This window comes from Gopherus flavomarginatus, chromosome 15 (genome assembly GCF_025201925.1).
Source record: "Gopherus flavomarginatus isolate rGopFla2 chromosome 15, rGopFla2.mat.asm, whole genome shotgun sequence".
Taxonomy (NCBI): Eukaryota; Metazoa; Chordata; order Testudines; family Testudinidae; genus Gopherus; species Gopherus flavomarginatus.
Window position 1 is genome coordinate 4,324,727 of NC_066631.1, and position 10,222 is coordinate 4,334,948.

At 62.6% G+C, this 10,222-nt stretch overlaps 1 protein-coding gene across 1 annotated transcript; it reads left to right on the top strand.

Annotated features, from left to right (window-relative positions):
- The first annotated feature begins 4,456 nt into the window (after positions 1-4,456).
- LOC127034692 (apelin receptor-like) lies at positions 4,457-5,891 on the top strand. Its single transcript, XM_050923851.1, has one exon. The coding sequence runs from the start codon at positions 4,473-4,475 to the stop codon at positions 5,556-5,558; it is 1,086 nt and encodes a 361-aa protein (XP_050779808.1). The 5' UTR covers positions 4,457-4,472; the 3' UTR covers positions 5,559-5,891.
- The last annotated feature ends 4,331 nt before the right edge of the window (positions 5,892-10,222 follow it).

Here is a 10,222-nt window from a genome sequence, read left to right on the forward strand (position 1 = left end):
CGGGGTAAAAAAACACGAGTGTCTGCTTTTACACAGCAATGCATTCACTGAATTCAAAACTAGATGTGAAACGTTCCCCCAGGACAATTAATACATGGAGTGTGACAGCCGCACTGCGCTTGAGGAAACGGGATGCTAAGAATTGCTTGTGGGAGGGGGGGGGGCAGTGATAACACTAAATGACTCCAGGCCGTGCCCTGTTCTCAGACAAGGCAGCACATACAGGCCCCGGTCCTGCCAGCAGAGACACATGGCTGGCAGGATCATCCCACATGAATCCGATGGCAGGGTCGGGGCTGAGTTTCACAGGGGCTGAGCTCTGGCGGCTGCCCTTGGAAGTATAGAAAAGCCAGCAGTGCTGCGCATCAGGTCACATTTTGCACGAGTGCCTTCAAGGCTAATTCTCGACCCACTGCAAACCTCACAATTTAAAATTTACAACTAATTCAAATCTTGACTGCAAAGGCAATTACATCCACAGCCAGGTCAACCACCAACCCATCTCCTGCCCCTGCCCCCAGTGTCCCAAACCAACCTAGCCATTTGAACTCCAGCAGCCAGGTACAAGGCATACCAGATTCCTCTGCTCCAGGGCCACGCCTTGCAGAGCGCCCCCTAGGGCTGCCTAGCACAGTAACAAGGAGAAGGCTCCACCCAGCCTTCACTAACCATTGGCTCTAATCCTCAGGAGAAAGGCTCCAGAAAGAGATTTATCTTCTCGCCAGCCATCTTCCCCTTATCACCCGGATCCGGGGCTGCAGGCCCCAGCAAAACACTGACCCAGGAAGGAAAAACAAACGTGCTTCTCCTAGCACTGAGAAAACACATTAAGGCCTCAGGTCCCCGCAGCAGCCAGCTGAGGAGGGGCTAGACTATCTGCTCAGTCAGCGGGCACTCGGAAAGCAAGCGTGTGGGTGTGAGGAGTGTACGGGAAAGGGCTGGGCATGGGTTGTGTGTGGATGCACTAAGATGTGGGTGCGCTGTGTGTGCAGGGTTATGGCCTTGCTGTCACGAACCTTTTCCCTCTCAAACCCCTGTGCACAGCTGCCTTGGGTCAGATGGGAGCAGGGTTGGACGGGAAAGTGGCTGGAACCACGGCCCTGTCTGCAGTAATTCTCGCCAGCTCTGCTCCTGGCAGAGCTCAGAGTGGTGCCAAAGAGGGGAACCTGCGGGGCCAAAGGCTAGTTTAGATACAGTCTGTGTGTGTGATCAGGGGAATGTACATGTGGAACAGAATGGTGGGGGGGGGCATATCTGGGTGTCTGTGCCGTATGTACAGATGTTGTGTGTGTGTGAGATGGAGGGTGTTGGAGCCTATGTGGTGTGCTTTGGGTGGGTGTACACTGTATGTGTGCATGTGGGGAGCCGGAGAGTGTGTGTGTGGTGGGAGGGTGTATGCTACCTGCTGGGTGGGGGTGGGGGGGGGAATCAACAACCGGAATGAAAACGTGTGCAGAGGGAAGGTTGAATGCACCTGTGTGATTTGGGGGGGTAGGTTGTGTGAATGTATGTGTTGTGGGAGAGTGGAGAATGGGTGCACCTTGGAGTGTGTGTGTGGGAATGCGTGGGTGTGCTGTGAAGGATGGATTTGGTTGTGTTGGGAGATGAATGTGTGTGTTATAATCTGTGTGTGTGTGTTATATTGTGCAGGGATATCAGGGTATGTGCTGCATTTGAGTATGTGGGGGGATATGAGGGTATGTGGTGGGTGTGAGTGTGTTATCTCCATTTGTGTTATGTGTAGGTGTGTGATTTCCCAAGTTTGTGTATGTAAGACCTCCCCGTGGCAGAATGTGTGTGTGTGAGAAAGAGAGAGAGAAAGTGAGTCAGTCTAAAAGATTCTGTGTGTGTGTGACTCCCATGGCGGTGTGTGTGTGTGTGTGTATGTGTGTGTGACTCCCATGGCGGTGTGTGTGTGTGAAAGAGAGTTAGCCTAAAGGAGTGTGTGTGTGTGTGTGTGTGTGTGTGTGTGTGTGTTTGGGAGACTCCTATGGCAGTGTGTGTGTGTGTGTATGTGTTTGTGTGAGAGAGAGTCAATCTAAAGGACTCTGTGTGTGTGTGGGTATGTGTGTGTGACTCCCATGGCAGTGTGTGTGTATGTGTGTTTGTGTGAAAGAGAGTCAGTCTAAAGGTGTGTGTGTGTGTGTGTGTGTGTATGTGTGTGTGTGTGTGTGTCCCATGGCAATGTGTGCGTGTGTTGTGTGTGGATTCCAAAGGCACCCTGTTATTATGAGACTCAGAGATAAAGGTTCCCCACCCCCTGACCCCCATAGCAGGGGTGGCTGGGCCCATGAGGTGGCTCCTACCAATGCCAGCAGATCATCCCAAAGCTCCCCTCCTCTGCCAGTGGAATTTTAACCTGGGGCTCCTGGGAGCCCCCTCCAGCACCTCACGGGGGCCTAGGGGAGCCGGGTATGTGGGGCGTCTGAGCACAGGGAGTAAGGTTTTGGGGGGTGACAGTGTGTTGAGGGTGAGTGCATGTGGCTGTGTGTTGTCTGTGGAGGGAAGGAGTGCGTGTTGTTGCTTGTGTGCGTGTGTATGTGCTGTCATCCCTGGGGCATGTGTACCTGTGTGCTGTTGTTGCTGGTTTGTGTTTGTGCACTGTTGTTGCTGGGGGATGTGTGTGTGTGAGCATAGCATGCCATTATTGCTGGTGTGGGTACATGCACTGGTGTTAGTGTGTGTGTGTCTATGGATGTGCGCTGTTATTGCAGGGGTGTACAGTTCCATCTGCACGGAATGGGGCTCGCTCTCTCCCTCCCTCTGTCACCGGCCCCCGGCTGCCCGGTGTGGGGTCTGGAGTGATTCCACTTGCCCCCCAACCCAACCCAAGCAAACAAGAGCCTCCCTTGTTCCCTTTCTGTGTTTCGTCAAGCTTCGCTCTGCGCTGGGAGGCATGGGGTGGGGCATCTGGAGGGGTGAGAAGTGAGGTGCCTGGGGCAGGGCCAGGACTCTGGCTCAGGGTGGGCCAGGGGGAGGAGGGGCAGGACTCTGGCCCAGGATGTGCCTAGGGGGGCAGGGGCAGAACACTGGCCCGGGATGTGCCTGGTGCGGGGGCAGGATTCTGGCTCGGGTGGGCATTGCAGGGGCAGGATTCTGGCTCGGGGTGTGCGGCAGGGATTCTGGCTCGGGGTGGGAATGCGGGGGCAGGACTCTGGCCCGGGGTGTGCTGGGGGGGCAGGTATTCTGGCCCAGGGTGTGTGGAGGGCGGGGGCAGGACATTGCCCTGGGATGTGCCTGGAGGGGTGGGCATGATGCTGGATGTGTGGGGGTGGGGAAGGATTCTGGCCCGGGGTGTGTCTTGGGGGGGGCAGGGATTCTGGTCAGGTGTGTGGTGGGGGGGGAAGGATTCTGCCTCGGGGTGGGCCTGGCGGGGGCAGGATTCTGGCCCGGGGTGTGCCGGTGGGGGGGAGGGGAGCAGATATTCTGGCCCAGGGTGTGTGGAGGGCGGGTACAGGACACTGCTCCGGGATGTGCCGGGGGTGGGGGGCATGACACTGGCCCGGGATGTGTGGGGGTGGGGGGAAGGATTCTGGCCCGGGGTGTGCCGGGGGGGGGCAGGTATTCTGGCCCAGGGTGTGCGAGAGGCGGGGGCAGGACGCTGGCCTGGGGTGTGCGGGGGGGGGAAGGATTCTGGCCCGGGGTGTGCGGAGGGTGGGAGCAGGACGCTGGCCTGAGGTGTGCAGTGGGGGAAGGATTCTGGCCCGGGATGTGCCTGGGGTGGGGCAGGGATTCTGGCCCGGGGTGTGCGGTGGGGGAAGGATTCTGGCCCGGGATGTGCCTGGGGTGGGGGCAGGGATTCTGGCCCGTGGTGTGCCATTGGGGGGCAGGGATTCTGGCCTGGGGTGTGCCATGGGGGGGGGGGGCAGAGATTCTGGCCCGGGGTGTGCGGTGGGGAAAGGATTCTGGCCCAGGGTGTGCGGTGGGGAAAGGATTCTGGCCCGGGGTGTGCCTGGGGTGGGGTGGGTGCGCATGACGCTTGCCTGGGGTGTGCGGGGGGGGGGGGAGGGGAAGGATTCTGGCTTGGGATGTGCCGTTGGGAGGCAGGGATTCTGGCCCGGGGTGTGCCATGGGGGGGCAGGGATTCTGGCCTGGGGTGTGCCATGGGGGGGGCAGAGATTCTGGCCCAGGTTGTGCCATGCGGGGGCAGAGATTCTGGCCCAGGGTGTGCCATGGGGAGGCAGAGATTCTGGCCCGGGGTGTGCAGTGGGGGAAGGATTCTGGCCCGGGATGTGCCTGGGCGGGGGCAGGGATTCTGGCCCGGGGTGTGCGGTGGGGAAAGGATTCTGGCCCGGCATGTGCCTGGGGCGGGCGCAGGACGCTGGCCCGGGACGCCCGGCCCCCGGCGGGCTGGGCCGGGCCGGCAGAGCGGCAGCCGGGGGTGGGTCTCCGGCCGCGCCGCAGGGGGCGGGGGGCAGTGGCGGGAGCCCCCTTATAGGCAGCGGGAGAGCGGCGGGGCGCAGTGCGGGGCCATGGAGGACGAGCCCTACTATTACTACGGGGACGGGAACGAGAGCGGCCCGGGCGCGCAGTGCGAGTGGCCGGCGGACTGGGAAGTGTCCTTCTCGCTGCTACCCGTGCTCTACATGCTGGTCTTCGTGCTGGGGCTGTCGGGCAACGGGCTGGTGATCTTCACCGTGTGGCGCGGCCCGCGGGCCAAGCGCCGCTCCGCCGACACCTACATCGGCAACCTGGCGCTGGCCGACCTGGCCTTCGTGGTGACCCTGCCGCTGTGGGCCGCGTACACGGCGCTGCGCTTCCACTGGCCCTTCGGCTCGGCGCTGTGCAAGCTCAGCAGCTACCTGGTGCTGCTCAACATGTTCGCCTCCGCCTTCTGCCTGGGCTGCCTCAGCTTCCAGCGCTACTTGGCCATCGTGCGCTCCCTGCCGCGCTCCCGGCCCGTGCGCCCCCGCGCCTCGGCGCTGCTGCCGCTGGCCGCGCTCTGGCTGCTGGCCGGCCTGCTGGCCCTGCCCGCCCTGCTGCTGCGCGACACGCAGCCCGGCCCGGCCGACAACCTCACGGTCTGCGACATGGACTTCAGCGGCGTGGCCAGCGCGCAGAGCGAGCGCTACTGGAGGGGCGCGCTCAGCCTGGGCACCACGGCGCTGGGCTTCCTGCTGCCGCTGCTGCTCATGACCCTCTTCTACTGCTGCATCGGCGCCAGCCTCAGCCGCCACTTCCAGCACCTGCGCAAGGAGCAGGAGAAGCGGCGGCTGCTGCGCATCATCGCCACGCTGGTGGCGGTGTTCGCGCTCTGCTGGCTGCCCTTCCACCTGCTCAAAAGCCTCTACGTGCTCAGCGAGCTGGGGCTGCTGGACCTGCCCTGCGCCTTCCTCGGCCTCGTCGTGCTGCTGCACCCCTACGCCACCTGCCTGGCCTACATCAACAGCTGCCTCAACCCCTTCCTCTACGCCTTCTTCGACCTGCGCTTCCGCGCGCAGTGCCGCCTGCTGCTGGGGCTGCGCCCGGCGCTGCGCGGCCCGGCCGGCTCGGGCTCCTCCACGCTCAGCGCGCAGACCCAGAAATCCGAGCTGCACTCGCTGGCCACCAAGGTGTAGGGGCGCCCGGGGAGCCGCGGCCGGACGCACTGACGGGCTCGGAGCCCGCGGACGCTGGACAGGCGCCGCCGGGAGCTCGGCGCGGTCCGGCGGCGCTGGATCGCTCCTGCTCCGGGGTCCGCAGCAGCAGCCCCGGCTCTGGCTTCGGCTGCGCAGTGCGAGAGAGCTGCCTCTGCGCCCGCTCGGTCCCAGCCTTGGGCCCTGCTCAGGGGGTCCGGGTTCCCCGCCCGCTCGGCCCGATTAGCGCCCGGGCGGGCTCGGCTCCGCAGGCCGGGAGCCCCCGGAGCTGGGCTGGTCCCTGCGGGCGGCTCCCTCCCTGTAAACCAATAAAATAGTTTTTCAGGAACTCTGCAGCGCTGGTCGGATTCTTGGTGGGGACAGCGAGAGCCCTGGGTCCGGTCGGGGGCGCCGGCGGATGCTGAGTCCGGTTCCGGCTGTGAATGGTGGGTCCGGGGCCTGGGCGGGGTCCGCTTCGGGCTGTGCCGGGTCTGGGGGCTTTGCAGGGTCCGCTTTGGGCTGTGAATGGTGAGTCGGGGTCCGGTTCAGGGTGTGAATGGTGGTCTGGGAGCTGTGCGGGGTCCGGTTCAGGGTGTGAATGGTGGGTCCGGGGGCTGTACGGGGTCCGGTTCGGGCTGTGAATGCTGAGTCCGGAGGCTGTGCGGGGTCCGGTTCGGGCTGTGAATGGTGGGTCCGGGAGCTGTGCGGGGTCCGGTTCGGGCTGTGAATGGTGGGTCCGGGAGCTGTGCGGGGTCCGGTTCAGGGTGTGAATGGTGAGTCCGGGAGCTGTGCGGGGTCCGGTTCGGGCTGTGAATGGTGGGTCCGGGAGCTGTGCGGGGTCCGGTTCAGGGTGTGAATGGTGGGTCCGGGACCTGTGCGGGGTCCGGTTCAGGGTGTGAATGGTGAGTCCGGGAGCTGTGCGGGGTCCGGTTCAGGGTGTGAATGGTGAGTCCGGGGGCTGTGCGGGGTCTGGTTCAGGGTGTGAATGGTGGGTCTGGGGGCTGTGCGGGGTCCGGTTCGGGCTGTGAATGGTGGGTCCGGGAGCTGTGCGGGGTCCGGTTCGGGCTGTGAATGGTGGGTCCGGGAGCTGTGCGGGGTCCGGTTCAGGGTGTGAATGGTGGGTCCGGGACCTGTGCGGGGTCCGGTTCAGGGTGTGAATGGTGAGTCCGGGAGCTGTGCGGGGTCCGGTTCGGGCTGTGAATGGTGAGTCCGGGAGCTGTGCGGGGTCCGGTTCGGGCTGTGAATGGTGAGTCCGGGAGCTGTGCGGGGTCCGGTTCAGGGTGTGAATGGTGAGTCCGGGAGCTGTGCGGGGTCCGGTTCGGGCTGTGAATGGTGGGTCCGGGAGCTGTGCGGGGTCCGGTTCAGGGTGTGAATGGTGGGTCCGGGAGCTGTGCGGGGTCCGGTTTGGGCTGTGAATGGTGGGTCCGGGAGCTGTGCGGGGTCCGGTTCAGGGTGTGAATGGTGAGTCCCGGAGCTGTGCGGGGTCCGGTTCGGGCTGTGAATGGTGAGTCCGGGAGCTGTGCGGGGTCCGGTTCGGGCTGTGAATGGTGGGTCCGGGAGCTGTGCGGGGCCCGGTTCAGGGTGTGAATGGTGGGTCCGGGGGCTGTGCGGGGTCCGGTTCGGGCTGTGAATGGTGGGTCCGGGAGCTGTGCGGGGTCCGGTTCAGGGTGTGAATGGTGGGTCCGGGGGCTGTGCGGGGTCCGGTTCGGGCTGTGAATGGTGGGTCCGGGAGCTGTGCGGGGCCCGGTTCGGGCTGTGAATGGTGAGTCCGGGAGCTGTGCGGGGTCCGGTTTGGGCTGTGAATGGTGGGTCCGGGAGCTGTGCGGGGTCCGGTTCAGGGTGTGAATGGTGGGTCCGGGGGCTGTGCGGGGTCCGGTTCGGGCTGTGAATGGTGGGTCTGGGAGCTGTGCGGGGTCCGGTTCGGGCTGTGAATGGTGGGTCCGGGGGCTGTGCGGGGTCCGGTTCAGGGTGTGAATGGTGGTCCGGGAACTGTGCGGGGTCCGGGGGCTCTGCGGGGTCTGCACTTACACCAGAGCAAACCCCCCACCTGTGGAGACATGAGCCGACTCCTGCCTTGCCTGGGGCTGGAAGAATGAATGGTGACATGAACCATCCGCAGAAGCAGGAGGTGCCATGCAGTGTCAGAGACACGGTGTCTCTGTGATGTGCTGCCCGCCAGTACCAGTAGGTGCCATTCAAACACCGCATCTCCAGGCTGCAGCGAGCACCGGCACTGGGATCTTCACTGTATAAATTCCCTGGTCCTAGAGTGGGAACCACCACAAATCCTGGGCCAAATCTAGCCGCTGCTGGTGACAGACGCCTGGGTTATAACAGCACCCAGGGGCCCTCCGCTAGAGAGGCTGCTCTGCTGAGCTGCTGGGGGTGGGGGAGAGCTCGCTGGTGGTAAATGCACAGAGAAGAGAAGCTCAAACACATGGCCAGATTCCACCCTTCGCAGCGCTGGTGTAAATCCAGAGTAACTCTGCTGATGGCAGTAACTGGATTTACATCAGTGTGAGTGTGCCCCTGCTAATGTGTTCACACACACACACACACACACACACACACAATTCTGGCCCCCTTGGACACTAATGCCAGGATTCACCGTAAACCAGCTTCCTTTGCATGCCACCATATTCCCACTGGAGGAGGAGTTGGGGGTGGGGGACGGGGGAGGCAGCAGGCAGCTTACCACAAACCTATCTTGAGGGTGGCAGGGGGCCCTGCCCTGCATTTGCTCAGAGCCCATCCTCAGGGGAGAGGGCAGCAGCACCGGCATGGGCAGGGCTGAGCGTGCGGGTGCTCGCTGGGGGACCAGCCATGAGTGCCTGAGGCTGGGCAGAGGACAGCCTGGGGGAAGGTGGCCGGGGGAAGTGTTGAGGGGGAGAGGGCTGGTGACCCAGGTAAGGCAAGAGAGAGGCCTGGGAGTTGGTGGTTCTGGCCCAGGGATGGGGCGGTGTGGCAGGGGAAGATGTGGCAGAGCACCTGGGGATGGAGGAAGGGCCACCCAAAGGTGGGAACAGTGTGTGCTTCTGACACTGATGGACGCAATGCAGCTCTAGGGTTAAGAGAAGAGCTGTGTGGGGGATGGAGCACAGGCTAACCCTCACCCTCCACCCCCCCCCCCGGAAGAATGACATTATTATGCATTTTCTGTGGCGCACCAGGAGCGAGCTCCCCTTTGCAAACCAGAGCACGTCACAGACCCATCGTAAGGAACGTACCTTGCCAGGCAACCTGCAGGCCGAGTACTGCGCTTGCTCAGATAGTGCAGATGGGGGAGGATTCAGCAGGGCTTCCTCTCCACCCCTCTCCCCGGGGGGATTAACCCTCAGGTAGGGCTGGGAGGGGCCAGGCTCAGGCCAAGGCACACACATGGGTGTAGAGGGCAGCAATTCTTTCACATAACCAACACCCCCCTGCCATCTGCATCTGAGGAAGTGGGTATTCACCCACGAAAGCTCATGCTCCAAAACGTCTGTTAGTCTATAAGGTGCCACAGGATTCTTTGCTACCCCCCTGCCAGTGGGTCCCTACAAACGCCCTCGGTGCCGGTGCCCACTCAAGGGAACATGGTCCTCAGCATGCAGTAACGGGCAGGGCCAGTCACAAAGCCCAGCTCACTCTCCTTTTGTGCTTCTCCTCTGTGGGGCTTGGCCTGGCACGAATGACGACACAAGGGGGGGGCAGGCCCAGCACAGGGCAGGGGGAGTTGTGATGAAGGGTGTCAGACACCAGCGCTGCCTGTAACTGCTTTTCAGGAGGGCTGGGGCTGCTACCCCAGGGTGTGACGCCGAGGCCAGTTCTCAGCCTGATCGCTGACTCTGGCGGGAGGTTTCTGGCCACACGAAGGCAGGGTTTCTGTGAGGGGCCTTGACAGAGCTGAGTGCCTTAGCCACTGACTCTTGGCTTGCCCAGCCCCTGCTTTCCCAGGAACGGCTACCACTGCATTTTCAGCCAGTGCTAGGGGTTATCTTTTCACCAGGCCCCGTTCCTTGCGAAGGGGAAGCCCCCTCATGCTCAGGCTCTCACGTGTGACTTCCCTGGAGCTCTGGGAAGTTCCAGTTCTGCCACTTTGCTGCAGTGACGCCTGTTCTCAGCTCCCATTTCTCTGCTTGTGCCTTCAGGCTAACTCTGTGCTCTGCAGCCTGGCTGCTCCTGGGGCCACCTGACCTGTACCTGTGCGGCACTAGGCGCAGACCTGGGCGCCTTTTGGACTGGAATAGTCCTGGGCGAAGGCTGCGTGGTGATTCACTTCATGAGGCTGCGGTGGGAGTGATCGTGCTGCTTCTCCTACATCTTCCCCTCTAAGAATGTATTGTACCCAAATACCCTGGGGCCTGCCAGGGGTGCCACGGCCAAAGCCAGGGCCCAACCAGGCTAGTCTCCTCAGGCCCCAGTCTGACCAGTATCAACCCCCTTGTCCCTCCCCATCAGGCAGCCCAGTATCCCTCCTACTTCCCTCCAGATCAGATCAAGGGACACAACCAGTGGTATCTGTGGCTCCAGATCAGATCCATAGGCCCATCTACCCTGGTCTCAGGCCTTACTTGGCATGTTGCCCCGGATCAGTCCTGGGGGCTGAACTGGGCCTCAGGACCCAGGCTTTCAGAACCAAGGAATTTGTTTTTGAGGCTGGACTGAACCTCTAGGAGCAGTGAGCT